Source organism: Aplidium turbinatum, chromosome 11 (assembly GCF_918807975.1).
Source record: "Aplidium turbinatum chromosome 11, kaAplTurb1.1, whole genome shotgun sequence".
In the NCBI taxonomy this organism is placed as follows: Eukaryota; Metazoa; Chordata; class Ascidiacea; order Aplousobranchia; family Polyclinidae; genus Aplidium; species Aplidium turbinatum.
In genome coordinates this window covers 1,737,731-1,763,480 of record NC_137482.1, presented here as the reverse complement: position 1 = coordinate 1,763,480, position 25,750 = coordinate 1,737,731, and the positions used below count along the sequence as shown (strand labels likewise).

Genomic DNA, 25,750 nt, shown 5'->3' with positions numbered 1-25,750 from the left:
GAGAATCGTTCTCTGCTTAATAAGCCCACCCGCTTGACAAGCCCACCCGCTTAATAAGTCTAAAATCGTCTGGTCCTGAAGTAGACTTAATAAGCGGGGACTGCAGTTCTTGTACTTCAACAACTTTTAAATGAATTTGAAAACAAAATAAAGTTTTCGCCTTTTGAAAAATCCTGACAAAAGTAAAATCTCTTTAAATTCGACTCAAGCGCTTTGAGATCGAAAGATTATTTTTGGAACAGCACAAATAAAAAACAAATTTAAATTAAATTCAATTACCTACCAAACTTTGGGGTGATACATCGCTAGTAGCATGGGAACGGGGTAAAAAGGGACTTTTAGGTTTGGACAATGGATTGTTTATTTTAGCAGTCAGGAACCTTTCCAAGTAGAAATTGAAGATAATATTCAGCGTATTCTTCAGATATAGTATGTTTGCATTCAACGTGATACTTAGGAAGCAAGTTTTGCTTTTTGGGAGAAAACCCACTTTTCCTCGACAATATTACTGGTATTTCCTTAACATTTGTCTTTTTGGAGGTACCTTGTTTGTTAGAGGTACCTTGATTTGGGAGCCCTAAAGCCTTGTTGGCATCGGGCTCAAAACATCATACCAACGGCTTTGCATATTGCAACCGATGATGGTATTTTCACCTCAACAAGATAATGCCAAAATTAAAACAAAGTCATCAATACAATAATAATTGTTGTTTTAGTCAATGCTGGGACACCACTTCAGTTTCAGAAGCTTCCAGTGTTCGACAAAAGTTACGTTTTAAGACTTGACTTAAGACCAAGTTGTTATCCATACGCTGTGAAGACTTTTGCAAGCATGAAAAAAATGAAAGCTTTTTCATGTTATTTCAATGCTACTTGACGTTAAATCGATGTTCTCGTTTTGTAAATGCACCACAGTGTGACGTCACAATATCCTGTTTGCTGTGCATTCATCATGAACTACAAGTATGAGGTTAGTTAGATGGTTAGATCACAGCTGCATCATGGGTACTTTTTTTTCACGCAGAAATAAGACAGGGTTGAAACGTCATTACGTTTCACGTCATCAAATCGTGACGTCAAATAGCGAAGACTGTTTACTTGTGTGCACTAGCGCTCCGAGTGTTGAAGAAAGAAAGCGAAATTTTGCTAAAAATCCTTCCTCCGACAATCTCGATCTGAAAGGTTTTGAAGATTACGTCATCAGTAAAAAAGGAAAGAACAAAATGACGACAAAGTTTGTTAAAGAATGCCTCTCCGCACACAACACATACAGGAAAGCTCACGACGCTAAACCCCTCAAGCTGAAGGAAGAACTGAACAAACACGCCCAGCAGTGGGCCAACAAGCTGGCAGCCTCTGGAACGCTGAAGCATTCCAACAACAGGAGCTTCGGTGAAAACGTCGCAATGACCTCAAAGGGAGATCCATCAGGTGAGAATAGTTCTTATCCTGACAGCAAATCAACCGTGTTTTTAAATTGATTCAACGTTTGCAGACGTTGAGTCAATGTAAAAAACGGTTGATTTGCTGTCTGCGTACAAGCTTTGCTGGTGCAAACTTTTTGTGGTTAATTCTGAAAGCAAACTTATTTCAGTATCTTCTATTTGTCATAACCACACAGCACACATCTCAAAAAAAAAACGTATAAAACTATTCAACAACGCAGAATTTAACTTTTGCATTGGTTGGTTGGTTTTGAATCTTTATCCTCGGACTGACAAACCCATTAAAGGTTTAAGATTAAACTTTTCATTCAAACACATGAATAATAATAAATACAAAGAAATAACTGAAGCACTCTCGGTTTTTATTGAAGCCTTTATCAGCATTTGTTGCTGATGTGCTTGATTGAAATTAATTTTAAGCCTTGTATTGATGCTTAATTTTATATTTCAAGGATAAATTATAGCAATTGTAAACAATTGAAAATGAAAATGATGAAAATGAAAATGCAAGGATGCTTAGTTTTATATATTTGTAGTACAATTGTACAAGTATAGCAAAACATAGTCTATCAAAGCTATAACTAAGCAATAAAACATTGGGATTTTTCTTATCAAACGGTAATAAATCAAATTGCATTACAGGACAGGAAATAACAGCCATGTGGTATGATGAAATACAAAAGTACAACTTCCGTACTCCTGGGTTTAAGTCCGGCACAGGTAGGTAACATTATTTATCATTGTATGTTGCATTATTTGATAGCCCACTGGAAAAAACACCAAGAAGAGAAGATGGATTAAATGTGGTATGGCTTGAATGGCTTTTTCGCTTCCGCGTCAAGCTATCGTACTTATGAGGTTATTAAAGTGGAAAGTTTATTTTCATAAGAGCTACATGTTCTCTACGTAACTTATATGAGCAAAATATTGCAAAGTTAGACACAAAATTATCATATCCTCTAGTAAACGTTTAGTAAAGTTGACTGTTTTTACAACTTTTTTTACTTTACCAGGTCATTTTACACAAGTTGTTTGGAAGGGTTCCACGGATTTGGGTGTCGGGATAGCGAAGGGAAAGTATGGAACATTTGTCGTTGCCAACTACGAGCCAGCTGGAAATATTACCAATCCAGGATACTTTGAGAAAAACGTTGCAACACCAAACAAAAAAGTTAAGGTTGAACACAAGGCACGAAGCAGAAAAGATTCCAGTTCATCTTCATCTTCCTCATCCGATGATGAAACTCCTCCTAGCAAGCCAGGTATTGTGACATCACAGATGCTTTTTATTACGTAAAGTAAAATGCAGGATAAGCAACTGTAAAATTATTGGAATTGAGTCCATTTTCTGTTGTTGTAGTTGTGTGCTGTAAGTTTCATAAATGAATTGAAAAAACTTATTCTCTTTGTCATACAAATGCATTGTAAGACTGGTCATAGTCTTTCCAAAAAATGATGTATCCATACATTACTCTAACCTGATTCTGATGAGTTTTTCTTGTTTCTTTTAGAAGCGAAAAAACATGGGTAGGTTGTTTTTTTGCATCTTGCCTAATTTTTTTTGTGGAGATTTTTCAAGGCTTCTACGTCTGCCTATAAAATTTCTTTCGTTGTGTGCACGTTATAGGCTACAAGCCTATTATTCTTAACATGCGAATGTGCTACACACCGCACTAAAATGCCGGTAGGTTACGGGTTTGCAAAGTTTCACTCAGATCTTTTTGCTGTTTCAGCTTCATTGCGTGGAGGAAAAAAGACTGAGACCAAAGTTGAAACTAAAGTGAAAGAATTCACAGATAGTCAAGGTATGTGGTTCACTGTTAATAATGTAATAGCCTATAATTTAGCCAGAACAAGAACTGAAACATAAACTACTTTTATGATTTTTTTTATATTAGTTACTTTTAGGCATGTAGGTTACATAGGCAGCAAGGTAATAATAATAATGTTATGGTTTTATTGTACTGTCCCTCTGCATAAGCTCAGGTCATTTAGCGACAGGCCTCATGTTTAATTCGATATGAGGTTTACGATGTCATCAAATTGTTATCCGACTGACTCTCACTACATTATGCAAGAAAGAACACAATCTGTACCGTTTTTAAAGTCATCACTATGACCCGACCTGGAATCGAACTCATAGATTAGATAGATGTTTATTAGCTGCTGCAAAAAAGATGCACAACAAGTCAAAACACAATGTAGATAGCAAAACTGTTGAAATGATTACCAGATTACCAGCACTCGAGGCAAAAGCGAAACCTCTCAGCCCCTGCGCTGGTAGGCAGCAAAGTAGTTTTGCCACTACCTTTGAAGAATTTGAGCCTGAAAATATTTTCAGCAATAAAATCAATATTATTTTTACACCAGTTCAAATCTGTCTGAAGATAAACAAATATTGGCAAATTTTGCCTTCTGAGTTTCTATTGGTTTTCTTTCAATTTTCTCTATTTCGTTCATGTATGCAAACATCAAACGACTGGCCCTGGAGAGACTAATGTGGAAAACTAGACTCCAGCACTCAACACAAGAAATATATCTGATGATAGCATCTGTAAAATTGTTTGATGTTTTAAATTTATATCAAGGTTTTGCATTGACCCTTTGGTTGCACTTTGTAAAAAGATTCACTTCATTCAAGTTATTTCATTGGGTTGAAGAACTGAAGTTAACACGAGGAGCATAAGCCTGGGGAACTGTGCATCTGGAAAACTAAGGCTGAAACTGTGTCGTCCTCTTTGCTTAGATTTTGTACCAAGAATACTTTGGTCACAAGTAGGCTACAGTATGTCATCTAGTCTACTTTTGAATTATTTTTCCGTTGAATCTACTTTTATTACGTGTTTTCCGAGTGGACCAAACTTTTAGCTGCACCATGTTAACGGGTTTATTACCGCACAATGCTCATTGGTACCTCAGGTCGTAAAGTGAAAGAAACCACAAAGATTACGACAACGATCACCACCGAAGGAGGATCAAAGTCCACGTCCACGAAGACCGATGTCCACACGGAGTATCTCGGTGGAGCAGGTTCCAGCGGCAAACCAGCAGGTACAGTACTTAATTCATCATTAGTAGGATTATTCACCCTTTGATTGAGGTAACTTGTTTTTAGTTTTGACAGCGGCGCTTTGGTACACATACAAGTGACGTAATTCTAAATTTCTTCAAATACCGTCGTATTATGTCGTTATAAAATACGCAAGAACTTACATTATATAAAACAAAGTAGACAGTATCACACTAAACCAGAAAAGTCAGTTTTATTAATAAAGCTTTTGCTACACAAATGTGGTTTCTTCAATATGGTCCCATTTGCTACATTATGTAACCTGCAAAACAACTAGTTTGTTCTAACAACTGGTTTGCACGTCTTCAAATAATTTGAACACCCGATTTGTGCGAACTTGTGAGGATTGGTTCAACCCACTGGTGCTTGCACCGACTGGTAGAGGTCTTAGACCACCAACGCAAGCCACATCACCGAAGTTAACAGCTTGAGACATTCGCTTGTGGCTGCCTTTAGCTAATTCCTCCCCAAGTGCAACTTAATCGAAAAAGATTACATATTCATCTAAGCGGCTGTTTGAAAGAGAAGTGAAGGAAAAAGCCATATATCGTTGTTTTTGACATCAGACTGCTTTTTGGGTGGATGTGCTTGTGTCACGTGATAACGTATCGGACACAAACTCATCCGATGTGTTCCGAGTTGATCCGAAAAAAAAAGAGACCATAGAGCTTAGGAGAAAATTACAGCCAAGCGAAGGGCAGTCCTCGCACTAAGCACAGGAATATGGTAAATTTAACATTTCCATACGTTGAGCTAACGTCGATACGTCTCTTGCGAAAAGTTAGTGAAGGCCACGAGCAGTGATTGCATGTTTGGGAAGTTCCCTCGAGAAATCAAAATTGATCAAAGCCACCCAACAGTAATTGGCTACCAAGATAAGCTCGTTGCTTCATCTGCAAGCTTTGCAAGTATAGAATTTGCTGATTGCAGTGGAAAGCTCAGACTTGGAAAGGAACTTTTGTATTTGAATATAGCATTACATTGTTGCATTTTGAAACTAGTTTGTTAACATTGGACGGTACAATGATGAACAACAAAGATATGCAGTGGCTTGCTTTACAAAAGCTGTTGAACAAATACACCAACAATGCAGGTAACATCAGATATGTAACGAGTGAATGAGAAAGCATTTCAGGAAGGTTCAAGTCGAAAAACATTGAGTTCTATCAACTGTTCCTTGCTCTGGTTGGCAGGAACAACAGAATGATGGTACATTGACAGATTTTGCTAAACACTATGCATGCATTGATATATAACACGAAAGGTTTGCAAAAATACCAAACACAAAAGATATCTAAACGATAAAGATATCAAAAAAACTCATATGATGACGTATACAATGACGTATATTTGAATAAACATCAAACGCGATACAGTTTGAAATAATCGAATACTTTTATGTTTCTGAGATTGTTCAATGAAACCGTCTTCACTGACTAATTTGTTGATTTCTTCCAGATGATCCTACTAACGCGACAAAGATCGGCTCCATGAGCATCGCGTCTCCTAAATCTTCGATGACGGAGATGGATCGCAGGACGTTCAGGATCGAGTGCTTGAAACGTCATAATGACTTGAGAAAGAAGCACGACACTCCACCGTAAGCGCTTTGCCCTCGCGGTCATCGATTGTTTGACAATTGTGTGAATAGAATATGAGAAATTGTTGTGTCAATTTTTACCCTGGGGTCTATTGATGACGTCAAAACGATCCTCTCCATTGTGATGCAAGCTTCGAGACTGCACAGTGCCGCAAAAAGCTACAACGCTTCAAAAACATTCCAATTTTTAATTTAAACGTTGGAATGCTTTTGCTTTGGAATATCGAAAAAAAATTGAAATACTTGTGTGATTTTATGAACTCTTTAAAATTAAAGGTTTCAAGATTCCATTTAAACCAGGGAAGACCCCAGCAAGTAGCCTTAGTGGGAGAAAAGGAGTGGTTTCACCAAAACGCAATAATGTCTACATCTACATTAATCCGACCTTGCAAATACTCCGTAAATAACGTTACTTTTCTCTGTTCTAAGAGAGGCGACCGCCCTTCCTGGCTCCGCCACTGATTTAAACGTTATAGCTGCAACTAAGTTCAACTATGACCTTGACGTCACTTGTGTAGACTTGTCGTGACTGAAAAGCTGGAGAAGGCTGCGCAGAAATGGGCTGACCATCTCGCGCAGATTTCGCGGTTGCAGCACAGCAGTGGTAACGACTATGGAGAGAATGTCGCTTACAAATTCTCGTCAGACAAACGGAAAGTTACAGGTAAGGATGGGGCGAAAAAAGAGTGAATGGGTTATGGAAAGACAGGTTATATAGGATGGGATGAGTATTGCCTACCAAGATTGGATCAAGGATATGCTGGTACAGTTGCAGGTTCTTATGTAGAGAGTGGTATCTTTACAAAACGATGCCAGTTGATCGAGAATAATCGTTGAGCAATATGGTGCTAGCTATTGGGGAAACTAACAATGCCATCATATGAACGCTACAAAGTTTACAAAATGTTAAATCTCCAGACTTTAATATCTCTATGAAAAGAGCGTCACCTCTTGCAACGTTACTCAACAAAAGCTGCTTGTGACGCAATTCATTATAGTTTCGAATACAGTAGCTGCGTTTAGAGTTTAGATTTGAAAATGCTTGTGTTTCAACTAGACAACAAGTGAAGTGATATATTTGCGCACAAATACTTGCTTTTCCCAAGCATCTATTATTTTATCTTGTGATGAAATTTTCCTGAACATTTTGTGACGTAAAGTTGAATTGAAAACTGGTTTAAGGAGGAGGAGGGCCGCACTACCAGGTGTAGCGTTTATTTATTTCTTTTCGTTTATTCCTTTTCGTTTATTCACCAAAAACGGAGAGAATGCAGCACGTTCCAGATTCAAACAACAGCTGGTGTTTCCGTTATATGCTTTGAATCAGTAGCGTACACTCGTACAGTGACCATTTTTTGGGTGTTAACATTTTTACAAAGTTTCAAACACATCCTTGATTTGCACAGTGACTCTTTGTGTCATGATCATATCACATTAGTTATGTTGAAATGATCTGAACAGCTATTGAGCAAACTGCAAACCTATTGTGTGTTTAAAGCCTGCAGATGAAAAGTGAATATCCAAAAAATGGCCACCGTGTGCCACTGATGTGTACCGTACAAGACCGTTGAGAGAATAATTTGGGCCCGGTACCAATCAGATCCTCAGGCCCCCAATGAAGACACTTCTAAGAAAAATTATGTATACCCAAAAAATACACGATAGCTTCTCCAAGTTTCCAGGCCATTTGGAAAGGTTACTGGCCCTCTAAAATGATCCCGGGCCCGTATCCAAAAGTACCGTTTGGACCCCCTCCTTGTCAACACTACTGGTACAGTATCAATTCTGGCGTCTCTAGCAGTGAGACCATGCAGCGTCGATGGGATCTGCTGCTCCAAGCTAATGTTGAGTCGACGAGATTTGAGTCAATCCATGACGTAGGGAATTGTAGTAGGCTGCTACCGATTTGGATGCATACTTTTAGTTGTAAGACTAAATAGTGGTGCCATTTGCACGACGACCTTTTAATGACATAATGCAATAGATTAATCAAATTATATTGAATGTTCAGGCGGAGAGATGTGCGACATGTGGTACAACGAAATAAAGGATTATAAATTCAGCAAGCCTGGATTCTCTTCTAACACAGGTATGTTGCTCTAAATTCTAAAATGACGTCATTGTGACGTAATTCAACCTTTTGAGAAAATCTTTTCATTCAAAAGTAAAATATTTTATCACAACATAAAGCATTCTAAGTGGCACAATATTTTGGTAAAACTTAGTTGAGTTTCGTTTAGTCGAGTTTTCTTAGAGGAAAGTGGTTTAGTTTTTATTAGCAGCGGCTTCGTTGAAACTGTGTTCTTGGGTTTGTTCGTAGTTCTTGACAATAATTATTTTTCCAGAGAAGTTTGTGTTGTGAGGGGTAGCGTTAAAAATGTCGGAATAGTTTAACATTTCTATTCGAATAAAACTATACACTAGCATATATAAACATACACTAATCGAGGTTTAAAGTAGAAAAAACAATTTAGTTTGGTCCTAAAATCATTTCACAATCCCAAATCCTAAAACCTAAAAAGAAATTATTTTAATAGCGATATTTATTTTTTAGTTTCGGGAGAGAGTTTGCTTTCTTGTACCAAAGACAGGCACAACACAACAACAGGGTTGAGCATTATAACAGTATATTTTACATATTTACAAATAATTTTAACAGTCAAATGTTTTCGGTTTAACTTAAGCCCTCATCAGGAATCTGAAAATATTTATAACAATGCAATAAATTTCAACTTCTTGAAGGTAACTAACTAACTGACTATGAGCATCAAGAAACACGCAGCGATTAAAAGCAATAGTGTGGAGAAATTTATTGCATTTTTATAAATATATTCAGGTTCCTGATGAAGGCTTAAGTTAAGCCGAAAACGTTTGAGTGTTAAACTATTTGTAAATATGTAAAATATATTGTTATATTGCTCAACCCTGTTGTATTGTTGTGTCTTGCCTGTCTTTGGAATTTATTTTTGTTGATTGTTTTGTGTTTTTCAGGCCATTTCACTCAAGTTGTCTGGGTCGATTCGAAGGAGGTCGGGGTTGGGGTGGCCGATGATGGAAAAGGAAATACATTCGCTGTAGCGAATTACTCTCCGCCGGGGAATTTCCGAAACAAATTTGAGGCAAATGTCAAAGCGCCCCGACGATGACTTAACAACTTGTAGAAATCACCTCAAACTAATTTCCTGAATTGTTGGATTCAGCAACTGGAAACACTTTTTTGTCTTGGATTGCACGAAACAATTTATCAATCTGCAAAATCGTTCGTTTGGAAGGAATTTTATTCACAATAGTCATAAAATCGACAGCTACATCATTTATTTGGAAATTGCTGAATTTTTTTAGCAAAGCTTGAGAGCAAACGTTTGACGAAAACTTATAGTAATTCAGTCTCAGTTCAAGCTAAACTCTTTACAAAACTATATTTTAGATGACAGATTAAGGTCAAACAACTTGTTATGATCCAGCAATCAGCCCGATTTTATTCATGATTTTTTAATGAAAGTTCAATGTAGGCTACAGTGTATGTATGCAGACTTGTTTTTTGTTCGAAAGTTCAAAGTTGTTATTGTCTTCAAATTAAATTTTATTTCTAATTTGATGTTTTTTCATTCAGTTTTCGGTTTTGAACTACACCTAAGTGCACTTAAAAGAAATGTAAAGTAGATTTTTAGCATTGCATTGCAGATAAAGTATTCTCTGCAGATAATGGAAGAAAGATTCCATAAATTTAGTTGCCTTGCCAACCCATCGGTATAAACCGAGGTTATTTAAACCGTTTGAAGAAAAAATAAACGCAAGAAAAATTCGAAATATTGCAGTTTTAACGTTTCTTTTTGAAAGTAGTTGTATTTGGTACAAAGTCTCCCACAATACAATCATGGGACTTTTTTTTTATCTCGGACAATCAAGAAATATTTTGATACTCTTTAAAACCTAAATTCTCCCGGCATGTAACATAAACCTTTTCGTACCTTTCGAAACGACTCGACTAGGTTAACCATCTTGCTGGCATATTGCAATATATTATATACTGCAACGTACCTCACATAAAATAGTATGTATTCCAACTGTACATATTGCATATTATTTGTATATAGTGCGAATTTATCAAGTAGTTCATCTGTATTGTAAGACGTATAACTATTGCCCTTTGTTTTCACATAAAATGAATTGCATTCTTGAAGTCTTTCCGACAGTATTGGAATGATTGATTGATTTAGAGTAGGTAATTATTTGCCTATATCGTGATGAGCATTCAAGAAAGTTTTATTTTAACTTTCAGCAATTATTCAAAGCTGCATTGAAGTATCGCTTCATTTATTTGCATCTCCTTCAAAATTAAAGCGTTTTTACGTTGATTGTACGCAAAATATTGCTATAAAAATTGTGTGTGTCCCACTTGACAGCCATTGCTTCCCAAGCTACTTAGCCGTCTAACAATTTGTAGAATGCTAGATACAACTGTTTTATTATTTCATGTTTAAGTTGTTTACAAACAAAAATATGGAAGTTTTGTGTTTTCTGAATTGATACACTTCTTCTTTTGCTGTAAATAATTTTGAAACTAATTCAAATAAACTGTATGCTGTAATTAAACGTTTCTTCAATGTAACGCAATGTTAAGAATTTTTGATGAAGTCAATGTTGCTAATAAATTGCTAAAGCTCGTCTAAAAACGTATCTTTTTGATTTTGAGTTTTATATAAGTTTCTAGATATTGTTTTTGTTTAAATTTTGCTTGTTAAAAAATGAAATTCAGCACGCGCATTTTTGAAATTTGAAGTTTTAAAACATTGGCTTCATTTTTACGTCACATTGACCTCATGTCTACGTCAAACTGACGTCATTTCACCTGATTGTGTGAAAGTCTTCTTCAATGTGACTGATTTTGCAACTGAAATAATTAAGCGATCACAAACCATCGCAAGTGCTTGATATATGCCAGACAACAAAATCCGTCATCTTCAAATTGTCTGCAGACGTTGAACCAATGTAAAAATGACGAATATTGCTGTCTGGGGTGTTGCTTTCATATCTAATTCTTCCACTGATTCCACGTTCCCATTTATGTATCTTCAATGTAGTTTCACGTCAGATTGCCTTCGAAATTTTATGCTACCAACTCTTGCATTGTGATGCAATAAAGTGTGAACGAAAGTGGCAGCGTGAGTGTTCATGTGATGACCCAGCCGAGGCTCCTATTGACGCAAGTTGAGTTCGATTGGGTAAACCAAATGCAAGTCAATGGCGTGCAAAGGATTACTGTTACTGGTGTACCGGGTTCGATTCCGTGTCGAGTCACATCAAAGTCTTGCAAAATGCTCCAACATTTTAATCATGGTAGCAAAAAATTGTTTCCAGCGAGTAACAGTTTCTCTGTTTCTCAGTTTCTCTGTTCATATACACGAGTAACAAGTTATTCGTGTATATAGAATGAGTGGCATAAAGTGATACCTGTCCCATTGGTGTGTCATGATCGAACCGCATATATCTGCCTCACCCGTATGGGGAATGGCCTCTTTCTCTTCTTGTGAATGTGGTGCTGAGGGACAGACCGTAGACCACATCATCAACAACAATATTCTTTAACTCTCTCATGCAGTAGAAGGTCTACGTGACTTGGATGATGAAACCAAAGACTGGCTGATTTTCCGCTCAGACGAAAAAAATGTCAGTGCTCTACAGAGGCATCCAAGAAACCAACTCTGTTTGCTGGGGAGAGTTACTGTAAACAAATTCCCATAGACGATGATATTTTATTTATGTGTTTCCCAGTATTTTGTAAATATAAATCAAAAAAAGTGCGAAATCATTGAAGCAAAGCAAAGCAAACCAATCTCAGCGTCTCTAAAGTCATCAAAACACAACAGACTACTTGCATTGTGACGTCATAAAACAACGACCAATCACGGATTGGTTGTGTCTGTGTTCTCGAATGTAACTTCTATCGAAAAGTCTTCTTTGAAAATGTGCCATGTCTTCTTCTTGTGAGGATTGTCAAGTTGATCACGTGATAAAGTCACCTGACAGTTATCAACGAATCCGGTGTTGAGCCAAAAGTAAAAGGCGCAATCGTCATAACCACGTGGCAGAGATGTCTACGGAACGACAAAAGTTTAAAGGAATTCATTGTTCAATTTCTTTTAAACTGAAAATATCGTATTCAAAAAGAGATATAGGAAAGTTGGTCTTTTCCCAAACATTTGTAACAACGACTTTGTTCCGGCAAGGTAACAAGCAAAAACTTTTACTTATAAATATGATAAAAAGCGTAATTTAATCAACTTTAAATTTATTTCAATAAAATAAGTAAACTATAAATGTATTCTCACATCGCTTGAAGTAAATCTAAATTTGACGTCACCACGAAGAGTCGGGCAATCAATGACGTCACACGTGACGCTGTTTTCTTGAGGATTGTGAGAAGCCTGAAATTAAACCATAATAGGTAGAGATAAATAACTACGTCACTTCCTGTTACCAGTTTCATGTTTTATTTTTCAATTCAATTCAATTCAATTTATTTTTCTTTGTCGGAAAGAAACAGCAATGAGACCATCAAGGGAAAAACTACGCGCAATGACATTTTAGGCATCTAAGAATAGTAGAAGAGACAAAACACAAACGTTAAAGCGCGTTCGCGATCGAAATGAAGTATTAAATACATTTCATAATTAATAGAACATCTTACGTACTGTACGTGTGATTGGACATCTGAAATATTGAGGTTGTTTTGTAAGTAATTGATAATCGTAGAATGAATCTGCTTTGTGTGCTTGTTTCATACATTTTTTTCTTTTCATTTTTTTTCATTTTTAGAAATAATTTTCATATGGTAAATGACAAGCCATTGGCAATTTTTATACAATAAATGCTTCGAGAGTTATAATTGTTGTGAAAAATCCAACGTTTCTAATTCTGAATGCAAATCATCAGTTTTGAGAGAACAGCTTTATTGCGTCACAACTCACAAACGGTGAATCTGTGGGCAGCCTTCCCGATCCAACTTCCAAGCAGATAGGTTGCAGGCATCTCGCCCAACTGCTCGCGGCATTCTGCGAGTCTCAAACATGCACTCTTTGTTGCCGCGGCATGGTTGCTTTCACCAGTTACTAGAATCAGATCCAGCAAGTCGACTTCAAATATGTTGAGTTTGACCATTGATAAACAAAACTGTTTTAAAAAATTGTCAAGGCTCCAACAGAGTTGATAATGTTTAAGATAGTTTGAGATTCAGGGTTAGAATAACGTTTTCCTTCTACATCGAGCGTGGAACATTTATGCGTGCTAAAAAAAGCGTGGCACTCAAAGTAGGTGCAGTCACTGTTGATTGGTTGTGCCATTATGGAGCGTCTCTCAAGACTGTAGGAAGACACTTGCTGCGTTCAGGGAGCTTCACCAGCTTGTTTATTTTTTATTTTGTTCTTCTCTGCCAAACTTCGATTAAAAATAGATTTTTATTAAACTATTGAACTTATATTAAGTTGCAGCCATCTGGACGGCATCTAACATTGCATTAAAAACTGAAACAAAACGAAAGAGTGTTGCCCTTCCTTTGAGAAGGCGCCTTTCCCGCAGGTGAAGACGCAAGCAACAATTTAGCGAGGCGTAAACACAACAAATTTTGCCTGGACCGACCCGAGAAGCAGGTTTGACTCCGCTCGTAAGGCAAATGAGCCTCCGGAACACATGGGTGATGGTTCAATTCCCTGCTGCACCAAGTTTGAGGTTTAACCGCAAGATGAGCGACCAACTATATGACGATTTCATTTAGAATTCATTAAATAAAAAATAATTATATGAATTTAATACAAAAAGAAATCCAATCAGTATGAACAGTTTTGTGTTGAAACGGAATAGATTGGTGTTTACTAGGGGGCTTACGATTGCAAGCTAAAAGTGCAGGGGAGCCTTTGGGAAACGAAATAGATTGGTGTTTACTAGGGGGCTTACGATTGCAAGCCAAAAGTGCAGGGGAGCCTTTGGGAAACGAAATAGATTGGTGTTTACTAGGGGGCTTACGATTGCAAGCCAAAAGTGCAGGGGAGCCTTTGGTACGTTTCGGTTTTGTTTTGATTTTACAACGAAACGATATCAAATGAAATAAAAATATGTGCGCTACAAAGAAATGGAATATTCTAGAATATACTTTTGTTTTGAGCAGTTCTAACATCAACGTAGAATCGTGTGTATCGTATTAGACTGCCACATTGCGATATTCAGCAATGTTTGCAAAAATGCTGTACAGTAGGCTATATACAAATCTTTGCAAACCAAACATGATTGAAATTTAGTGTTAAAGGGTGTAAAAGAAATTTTGAAAACAATTATTTTAGAAATATCATGCTGTGCAGTGATAGTTTTGTAAAGTTGGTGGCAGGGGCAAGCCGACTGTCGGGGCTTTCAAACATCTTCATTAAATGAATCGTTGTGAGAATTCTAACTGGAAAGGTTCGGCCTTAAGAAAGCCTTTTTTGAAAACTTCAGATTAAGAAAGCCTTTTTGGAAAACCTCAGATTAAGAAAGCCTTTTTGGAAAACTTCAGATCAAGAAAGCCTTTTTGGAAAACCTCAGATTAAGAAAGCCTTTTTGGAAAACTTTAGATTAAGAAAGCCTTTTTTGAAAACCTCAGATTAAGAAAGCCTTTTTGGAAAACCTCAGATTAAGAAAGCCTTTTCGGAAAAGCTCAGATTAAGAAAGCCTTTTCGGAAAAGCTCAGATTAAGAAAGCCTTTTTGGAAAAGCTCAGATTAAGAAAGCCTTTTTGGAAAACCTCTGATTAAGAAAGCCTTTTTGAAAAACCTCAGATTAAGAAAGCCTTTTTGGAAAACCTCAGATTAAGAAAGCCTTTTTGGAAAACCTCAAATTAAGAAAGCCTTTTTGGAAAACTTCAGATCAAGAAAGCCTTTTTGGAAAACCTCTGATTAAGAAAGCCTTTTTGGAAACTTTATTCTAAGATACTGTATCAGCCTAAATAAATTATATCTTATCTATCAGAATATCATATTGTTTGTACTGTACTTGTACACTTGGGCATTTCATACAGCAGGGTGCGACAGAAAAACTTACCTCATTTCAAATTGTTATTGTACCAAAGCTGTAGCAGTCTAACAGGAGGTTGAATTGAAATTTTGCAGCAAAAGACCTACCATTTGTTTTTCATGTTTTAGTTTTTATAAGTAAATAATGTTTTGTGCACATTTTTTAAATTTTTTATCTGTAAGACTGTATATAAAATGGCCTGGACTAGCGAACACAGTGCATTTATTGTGGAAGATTTCATTAGAAATGGGGAAATTAAGAAATTTTAAGACTCATTTTAAACTAAACCATAACGATCCTGGTCCCAATCGAAAATCTGTAATGCTCCGAGTCAAAAAGTTCAGAGCTACGGGTTCAGCACTAAAGCGACATCCACCCGGAAGGCCTCGAAGTGTTCAAACTCCAACAAACATCCTTGCTGTAAAAGAGTCAATTTTGCAATCTCCTAATCGTTCAGCTCGCAAGCACGCTTCGGCACTGAGGCTTTTGAGCGAAATGAGCAAAATACATCAAATTGTAACTTCTTCACTTTGAGATGAGACAATAAATGTTTTGATTGCTTATAAATTTTGCCTCTTTTTCCTAGTTTGAAATGTGGTGGGTTTTTCTACCGCACCCTGTATAACAAGCACCAACCTTGCAATTGTAATCTTCGGCAAATTTGCACATTAGAATCTCTTCGCCTTTCACTATAACTTGCATCGTTAGATCAGAACCGTTTCCTCTGCCAACACCTGTAAATTTACGGACGTCATCGAAACGAACAAAGAGGTTTTGTAATCCGTGCATCTTAAAGGCATACTAAATGAAATTTTCAAACGGAAATTAAGCATTAAAATGCGTAAACTGAACATTCAAGAATAAATTTCAAAAAAAAAATTACCGAAAAAAATTTGTTTTCAATGGCACTGGCAAGGCCCAAAGTCCAGTTTTTCATTTATTTTTAATTTTTTCAAAAGGACCAAAAAGTGGAAACACTGCTCGAGAATACGTCACTATCGACAGCAATAACAAAAGCCACGTTACCACATCTGATGTTTTAACATCAGATCTGATGTTTTGAGCAAACTGTCTGATGTTTTGATGTTGAAATATGATGTTTTGATGTACAATTGTACATACATACATAGCCTACAGTTAAATCGTTGGCAGTAACAACTATTGCGCGATCAGCTGATCGCTAGTCTATAGTGACGTAGACTGTACAGTCGCACGCTTCGCTGCTCACGCCCATTCCCGTTTTGAAAGCTCTGACAAAAGCACGCGCAGAACGCTGGTCAGACCGCAATGGGGCTAAATTTTATTGAAAATCGTTTTATGGTAGCGCGTTAAACACAAAGAACGTGTACACTGTACAGTGTACAATCGCCAAGTCAAGTTTTTCCTTTAGTATCCCATCAGCCATTAAGCGAAAACTTAAATAAAAATAGATTTGCAAGTCTGCCTCAACCTACTGTAATAATCTGGAAAAATTAGCACTTTTTCTTTCCAACATTGGTGAAACGGTACTGCAGCCATAAAGTTACTAGAGTTGCCAAATAACTTTCTTATTGTCACAATCAATGTGCAAGGCCTCGCGATGGACTGCTTTGTGTCTTCAACGAGCGTGTTGTTTTGATTGTAAAATTCTGGTGCGATGTGTTATTATCGGTTATTGACCTGAAGTAACCTTTGATTGCAGGTCTCTATTATGTAATGTGTTTCCAGAGCATTCGGAACATTCATTCAGAACAAATCTGGAATGTTCTGTTGTTTTTCACAATTGCCGAGTGACGTTTGTCATGACGTCATAAGGATGTTGACCAGTAGATCTGTGATTGCGAAATCTTTATTATGTAACGTTTTTTCTGCAACCTTCTACGCCTACGTGACTATCTAGAAGCTTCTTTAAACCTGCTATAATTATGGGAGTTGTATTATGATGAGTTGATTACTATGATCAGTTGGTGATGAGAGATCATTGTTGTAGTAGTAGCAGTTGTTAATAGACGCAAAGATTATTGTTGATCGAGAGTTGAAGTATTGAATACGAGTAAAGCAAAGTTGATGCTAATACAATTTCTGATTGAAACTAGAATCGTATGAGAAGCTGTGAGTGGATCACGTTAGACTCGATCAAAAGCCGCAAGCGTTGGAATCTATTGCTGTTTACTGTTACTTTGATTAATTGCTGGAAGTGGTGAACCATTCGTTGGAGTCCTTCAAGCGTTTTCATATATATATCATTTCACTAGTAGAACTATCCGTGAATTTAATTGACTGCTTTTCGGTTTAACCCATTAAACTACGTCATTGAACCTTTCCAAGTCTTTTTCCTGGTAAGAGATAGAAAGAAATCGTGACACTTATTTATATCTATAAGTTGCCTACTTTAGGTGATGTAACTTTAACAACGAAAAAATTAACTTTTCAACAATTTCTCACAAGGAATTGTGCTTGACATTGAAAATATTAGAGTTCTTAAACCTACCTTGAGCGGCAAAATATTATTGCTCACCCATCCGCTTGGTGAAGCGCGAGTTTAATATGCCACCACAATGTCTGCGGATATTCTACTACAAATCGCTTCCATATCAATGTGAGTGTACACTAGTGGCGTACGGTTACCATTTTGTTTGGGTGTTCACTTTAACACATGCTTGATTTGCACTGTGATCATATCACATCAGTTTATTCTGATATGATCTGAACAACTATTGAGAAAACTGAAAATCTACTGCAGTTTGTGTTAAAAGTCTGCTGAAAACAAACAATCATTCAACAAAAAATGGTGACCGTACTCCATTGTTATTTACCTGCAATTGAGTTGATGACGATCTTGGTTAGTTTCATTTCCCTTTGAACAGGAACGGATCCTTTAAATTCATGCTTTATCCTTTCAAAGTAACCGACGTAGCGGATCTGTGATGCAGTTTCTACTCCTTGGAACGTTTCTCCAACGTTCATGTCAGTCCTCCGTAAGCCGAAGTATTCCAGTGCATCCTACAATGATAGCCTCAGCTTATCAAAAAAGAGCTGAAAGTAAAGATACTAAACTCACGCTCAGCAAATGTTTCGAAAACTAGGCTGTCTTCATCTTCAGTCTTATAAATTATATTTACGAGATATAATTTAAAAACGTGATTCGTTGACCAGTCAATAGTTAATGGGTGGGCCAGAGTTATGTTTCCTTGACAAACTATGAGTTACTTAAGTTGAACCTGATTTCATATTAACTTTCACAAAGGGTAAAGCATCTATCACGTCGCCTGATCGTGGTACCTACCGTGGCAGTCTGGAACTTGCCAGTGTCAATCAGCCAGGAACAAACAATGGTTCCGGTCCTTCCTTTCCCGCCTTTACAGTGGATGGCAATCACGTGACCATCCCCACTCGTCATCCACTGACGTGCGTCATCAATGAACTTCATGAGGTCACTGAGGAAAACGACAAAAAGCTTCAACAATAGGTAACGTGGAAAAGACATAAAACTGGCAAAGGAGATCATAAGATGGTATAAGGTTTATACCACAGCAGGTCGGTTTCTTTCTGCGCTGCCTATGTGTGTTGTTGAGTGATGGCATATATTGCTCTGTAATAGCCAACTGACTCTAGACAGCACAATGAATTTACTGCAATATTACTAACAGCAACATTATGCTTCGGTTTGCTGTGCTGCACAAGCCAATATGCATAGAATATATTTGCGGTCTGCATGTTGGCTAGTTATCAACGAAAAAATTGTCCCATAATCAGTTAAGTTTGCTACGTTAAGCCTTGGATTGTTTTCCTGCCTCCGAGCTTCAACCACCATTATAGGCTTAGCCTGAATACGAATAAGTTAATAAAGCACAACAATGAATGCATGCTGTATTTGCTACGTAGCCTAGGCTATGCTCCGTTGAATTGTGAAAATGTTTCATTTGAGCAAAAATATTCTCACAAGCAATTAGCTGCACCTGATGGTGGGTACATTGTGGTCATCGATCATTACTCTGCTCACTCTATTCTCGAACATGCGCGTGTCGTAACTTCTTTCACCTGGAACACAAAACAACCTATTTATAGCGCAAAGGTGTCAGCAAAGCAGTTTAGATGAAGAATTAGTCCCGGAAACAATGAAAGATCCATCCCACCAATCATGCTTTGAGGAAGGGAAAATGGCCAGTTAGTTTATCAAAGAAAAACGTAGTTTTCCACAAAAACAAAAGTTGCAGTTAAGGGGTGTCCAAACTTTTCTCGAAGAGGGCGAAGTATTATAATGCGGAAGTGCCCACTGGCCAACAATCTGTGATTCTTCTTCTTTTTGCATTTGAAACCGTGTGATACTTAAGACGCTGAAGACTACTAGGTGTCCTGGTCCGAAAATGTTCTTTGACCCACATGTCAACACTACTCCTTGTTTGTAAGGTTGGTTTTCTACAAGTGCTTTTCAAAAATGGTTTGGTTGATCTTCACTGCACTTTTAACCTTAATAGGCAGCTCTAGGTCAGTTGAAAGATAAGATAACGGACAAAATGCCACCTTTCAAACTCACTACACAGATTGTAGATTTTGTATTTTCCTTTGTGCTTTGTCTCAAAGAATCTTCTCACTTCCTTGATCGGATTTCGAAAGAAGCTCTGCACGCCACTGCTGGGAAATGACATCGCTATGACGTCATCGGTGACGTAGGTTAAGTCCAAGTCGAACCCGTCTTTCTGATTGAAGAAAATTAAAGTGAAATTCAATAAAGTGATTCCTGATTTATTTGTTCATATATAAAACGGCATAGCCTAACTGAGTATAAACATCCCTTCGACCTTCTTAGTGTGTTAGTGCAGAAATTGCACCTTAGATAACCCAATCCCTATCTTAACTTTGTAATTGAAATTAAATTTATCAAATTTTGATATGTTTTTCATGGTCATCAAGGACAGAAAACGTGGACAAATTAACAAATGTTCTCTCTGTTATGATCAACAACGCTTTCAGCGTTTGTACTTTATGTTGGCTAGATTAAAATGCAGGCCATTTGTGTGTTGTCATGGGACATATTGTTATGTAGTTTCACTATGGCTTCATTTCCTTTCAGGGCCACTCTGTTGTGACGTCACTTTTGATTGCGCACCTGGTAGCGTCGTTTGTTCTGAGACACCGTCATTCTGCTCGACTTCTTCATCTGTTGGTGGGAGTAAAAGATCCGGGCCACCCGTACGACGCGGAGCAACCGCGCGAACACGATTAGTCTGACGAAAAAAAGTCTTATGTGAGGATAATATTCTAATTTGTTGAAAGATCTATTTCCTCGAAGAACTGGTTACGAAAAGTACTTAAGTTACATTTGAATAAAACAAATTCAAACCACTTCAAGCATCTGTACAACGAGCCTTACATGCACTAGCAAGATATCTACACCAGAAAAACTACGTTTGGACATTCAGGTACCATTTTCAGATACAGATATCTTGACAATGTGTTACATGTTGATTGCAGAAATGCTTGCTGTGTTCGGAATATATTTCATTCAAATGTGACAAGTTGTTTTCGTAATCAGGTTTTCAGTTTCATACTTAAATGCAATTACATCATACTTTAAAATGTTTGGCTAGACTTAGATATACACAGGAAAACGTTTAGGTATTTACTTTTGTGTCACGATAAATATCTTGTCGTCACTTGGTTTTATTTGCACATAATTCAACAAAGTAACCTCCTTATCAACATTGTAACTTCAAATATGGCAGTCACTATCGAGGTTTAGTACTTTTTTGTTGGAAATTCCAACTTATCAAAACCACACTCATGCTATTTTGAAAACTTCATCGTTATCTTTTGACTTTATAAATTATAAACGAACGCGATGTTGTGAGATCAGTGGAAGGATTCGATAGGATTCCAACCGGCTGTTCATTGGTTTTAAATCTTTATCTTCGGACTGGCAAAGCCTTTGATACATTACTCCTGGCAACTTCATAGCCTAATTGCAGAGGCTTTAAATCACTAACGCAGGGCCAGTTACAGAGATCGACAGAGCCAAGTTTCCGATTGTTGTTGAAGTGTTGTTGCCACGGAATTATTCTATCTACTAGATGCCGCTGAATAGAGAACCGTCTTGAAATGCGTTGCTCAAGCGCACACCCCGAGACTGAGTCGAACCAGCGCCTTTTGATCTTGGGCGCGTAACCACTGAGCTAACGGGGCTAACGGTTCGCGCGAACCACTACCTGAAAATAAAAAAAGACATTGGCAGAACCGGCTCTTGACCAACTTTTTCTAGTGGACCTAACATTAATCATCCTACGCAGAGGTTACAAAATGTGGATAATTTTAATCAAAACAAACCGGCTGTTAACTAGATTGAATCTCACTGGCAAAGAGATTTAGACAAATCCGTTACCTTCCCAATCCTTGAGCATCCGTCTCTTGTATGTATTCATCTAACGCTGTGTAAAGAATGGTGACCGCGAATGTGACCACAATGACAATTCCATCCATGACTTCCCAGACACTTGTGAAAAATTCTCGAAACCTGAGTTTGAAATAGACAACAACAAATAAATGCAGCATAAGGTTGTGGAAAGTTGCATCACCATAAAGCAGTTGTGGTGATGTAATAATTGGCAGAAAAGGTTTTGAAAAGTTCCAGTATTGCATCTTCCCTCAGTAATAACAAAATTACTCACCTACTTCTGTATACTTCTGTATAAAATAAATATAATTGTTGCACTAAACCAGCGGTGCCCAGAGTGCGGCCCGCGGAAAAACTCTCTGCAGCCCCCGTCTGGACTCTAGCATACAGTATATACATTAATTATACAATTAAGCTCAGACCAAATTTCCAGAAAACAATGAGTGAAAATTTTATTGGTTCCCCCCAAGACTTGCGAAATGCAAAGGGCGGCACATGGTTCAAAAAAATTGAGCACCCTGCGATAAACTTTACCAATCATTTTGTAAACGAAGCGTTTGGAGCTACTTTGTTGTAATATGCCAATAAGGTCTTGTGCAATTTTTACTAAATATATGAGAGTACAATACTAGCAATAGTAGAAACAGCAATGAGGTATATCTAAAACCTGAAAATTGATTTTTGAAGCTTGTCGTGGGTGGCCTGCATGTCAACCAAATGTGCTTTATGGCACTTAGGGCCGTTGAGAGGATATTTTGAGCCAGGTGTCAATGAGACACTCAGGCCCAAAGATACTTTTAAGACAAACGCACTAGCTTATTTTTAAAGAAATCCGGTGGCTTCGTTAAGTTTTCTGGCCCCTTGAAAAGATTACAGGCCACCAAATCGTCCCGGGCCGGGGTTCAAAGGTATCCCTTGGAACCCCCCTCTCTCAAATAGTTTTGTCTAAACCTGAGCAGTTGCCAGAGATGCATGTTTATCAAGATAAAGCACGACTGGTGGTGGGAATGTGGATATATTCCTTATTTTTCCACATGCAGCATTCCTAATATTTCATGGTGGCGATGCCTCACTTTCCGCCGTGTATGCCAACTTCAGCAGTAATGTAAAAAATCCAAGAATGTCACAAACAATAAATTAGGCTAATAGAATAATTGTGCCTAAAATTGAAATGTTTATCTGACAAAGGCAGGTAAATACAATGTGTAAATGAATTAAAATTTTACATGATTTGTAGCATAATACTGTAGAGTGCGTATTGTATGCTACACTACATTCTTACCCATACGAAAATATCCGGAGAAATAAATCGATCATAAAAATTGAAGATAATCCCAATGCCATTCCATCAAAGAACAATTGACTTGATTCTGTCTTTTCTCCGAGACTTAGGTCTATTATCATTAGGATGATGTCAAGGAAAATGAGGAAGACTCCAAAAATCCTTACGCCGAGATGGTCAATGAAGGTCCGTATTGCCATTTGAACCTTTCTGCAAAGCATTTTTTGGATGACGAGCAATCTACGTTTGCATAAGAGGATAGACTAGCGGTTCTCCGACTTACAATGAACGGGCCCTCAAAGATTTTATTAAAGTTCCAAGAAGTCCGTGAAAACATTAGTTTTGGAAAAAAGCACTACGGTAGCCTACCTTTTATAACTTGCATTTACTGCAAGAATATTGTAATTATGCAAAAGCTCCGTCGGTTTCAGCAGTTCTAGCGTCGACAAGCTTGTTAACTTTTTGTAAGAGTTCTAGATTACAAAAGGACTGGGCACGACCAACGTGCATGATTCAGATTCTTATATGATGAAAAATTCTTTTTCATTATCAGTTTTTAGAGCTAAAAGTCCTTCCACGGCCCCAGGCTAATGTGTTTTCTTCCTGGATTACACAGGAAAGCTGTTAGAAAACAACTAGTTATTGGTTTCATTCTCGTTCTCATGCAGTCGTAGACCTTTTGCTCTTTTTTGATAGGTTGATGCGTTCGTGGAATTGGTCTGTGGTCTCTTCCTCATCACCATATTTGCAAGTAGATTTTACTCTATATTAGTGTACAGTTGAGCGGAAAAGCGCGACGCCTGATTATTTTTTTTACATAGAACGTTTGCTTCTCATTCTTCCAAACGAATAAACAACATCTCTTTTAGGCGAGGTTACATTATTGCAATACATAAGTTATAGACTGCAGAAAATTGTATTCAGAGAGTAATTTGAGCTGTGAACTGAAATTTCTGTTATTGTAAATGCACTTCTCCGCTGCTTGGGCGAGTGACAAAACGCCTTCGCGACACTCAATGGGACATCTGTCCGACACCAGTTTAAAGCATACGGCTGTATCCCGGCAAGACACCGGCAGGAAACTTGATGTCTTATTAAAATAAGAGTAGCAGATGTCACGATGATCGCGTTTCCCACAATTATGGTCGCAATGTATTATATGTAGTCGCATCTCCATGGTAATCGCAATGGGCGCAAAAGGAAACAAGATTATTATTATTATTAAATCATAACTAATCAACTGATTAATCATGCACAATAATCGTTCACTGGATAAACAATTGTTATGTCAGCGGTTTCACTTGTTATGATTGTGCTTGTTGCTCACTTCTTTCACCTCGTGACTTATTTCCTCCATTAGTGGTTCAGTGTTTTGGTAGCCTAATTCTAAATTGCAAATTGGATATATTTAAAATGGCCAAATTTTCTCTTGGTCTATTTTATTATACACTAGATTGGCTGCTGCATTGCCGACAAGTGAGACTTCTGGTTCGACGTTCAATAGGGCGCCGGTTCGACACCGCTGAAAAGCATGTGGCTGTGTCTTTGGCAAGACATTTAAAGCTGATTTAAAGGCATGTTGTCGATTGCGGAGTGGCGCCCCTTCGACTATAGCTCTTGCTTTCTCATGATTATGAACAGTACGATGCTCTAGAGAGAAATGCAAATGCCTATGGTCTCTGCGGCTACGACCGGCTGAATTGATCTTTTAATACTGGCTCCAAAGAATCTAAGCTAGGTTAATTTCTTTTCATCTGTGTTCAAAGAAGCTGACAGGAATCTTTGTTGTATTTGTCTATTTCTTTTTATTTAAAGTGTTCACCACTGTAATCAAGTATCAAAATAATCTTCTTCATGAAGATCAGACAAGTTCTATCAGACTAAGGCTCTATTAACTGCTTCAGTAAACTAAGAAAGTTACGACAAGCACTCGCTTTGCATGATTTTATCAACTGGCACCATGAAAGGAACACACCATGAACTCGACTACACAGAACACATGGAACTAAACACGCACACTTAAACTTACTCGAAATTGTTTTGTGGCTGCTTCTCCTTTCTTCCTCCATGAAGAGCCACATTATTCCACCAGAGATCGGATATTTCCGGTATCCCTGAAATTTCTCCTGATGGTTTTCCGGTGGTGTTTATTTTGGTTTGCGCCTTATCAATGACGTCATCTTCGCTTCCTTTCTCTTCGTGTATGACGTCACTGACCGTTATCACAGATTCCATTTTCACTTCAGGTTCTTGAAAACTGACTTTTTTCTGCCTTGTCGCCTTGGTGCTTGCGTTATTTGTGACGTCATCATGCAAGGGCGGAAGGCGAGGAATGTGCATTGACGGGCCGCTCTCGTGGATCAGCTCAGCCTCAGAAGACTCGAAGCTGCCGTTGATGAAGTCATTCATTTTGCCGACTCGCATAACTGCGGAACGGAATCCCATTTTAAAGGTAACCGCTCGTCAATTATTAACTGGGGATATCGCAGCGAGAGTGATGCATGAGCTGTGGCAGTTGTGTCAACAATTGTTGACGAAACAAATGCGTTCCAGTGGAACTAGTTACTGGTCGATTGCTTATTTTACGCTTTCAACGCAAATATGTCAAAAACAATCGAGACTTTGCTTGTACAAAAATAATAAAGCAGACCTGGTGACCCAGCCAGAAAATTAGTACTTTTTATATTAATTCAACGTCTGCAGACATTGAATGTTAATAATCATGTTTTATTTGCGCCCATTGCGACAACATACAGCGCACTGTGGTCATAGATGCAACACAAGAGACAACTGGAAGCAGTGCCGGGTCTATCAAAGACTTGCAGATGTTCTCTGAATATAGTGCAGCTTCGTATCCACGCAATCTGCCTTTCAAAATGTTTTAAGGTTGTAAATGTCGTTTCATTTTAGACGCTTTCAAAGAGAAAATGTCTTTTCAAACA

The 25,750-nt window shown here is 37.7% G+C and overlaps 2 protein-coding genes across 2 annotated transcripts; one reads left to right on the top strand and one right to left on the bottom strand.

Annotated features, from left to right (window-relative positions):
• The first annotated feature begins 855 nt into the window (after positions 1–855).
• Positions 856–11,278, top strand: LOC145779709 (uncharacterized). Its single transcript, XM_082591346.1, has 9 exons — positions 856–1,431; positions 2,088–2,165; positions 2,459–2,707; positions 3,179–3,250; positions 4,365–4,496; positions 5,974–6,115; positions 6,634–6,779; positions 8,127–8,204; positions 9,107–11,278. The coding sequence occupies exons 1-9, from the start codon at positions 966–968 to the stop codon at positions 9,259–9,261; spliced, it is 1,518 nt and encodes a 505-aa protein (XP_082447472.1). The 5' UTR covers positions 856–965; the 3' UTR covers positions 9,262–11,278.
• A 585-nt stretch (positions 11,279–11,863) lies between these two features.
• LOC145779602 (phosphatidylinositol 3,4,5-trisphosphate 3-phosphatase TPTE2-like) lies at positions 11,864–25,200 on the bottom strand. The gene is made up of 11 exons (XM_082591233.1): positions 24,838–25,200; positions 22,809–23,018; positions 21,515–21,646; positions 20,246–20,363; positions 19,673–19,835; positions 19,095–19,176; positions 18,422–18,572; positions 17,952–18,138; positions 15,793–15,890; positions 12,448–12,543; positions 11,864–12,213 (listed from the first exon to the last, which is right to left on the bottom strand). Exons 1-11 carry the CDS (start codon positions 25,146–25,148, stop codon positions 12,022–12,024), a joined length of 1,740 nt encoding a protein of 579 aa, XP_082447359.1. The 5' UTR covers positions 25,149–25,200; the 3' UTR covers positions 11,864–12,021.
• Between the last annotated feature and the right edge of the window lie 550 nt (positions 25,201–25,750).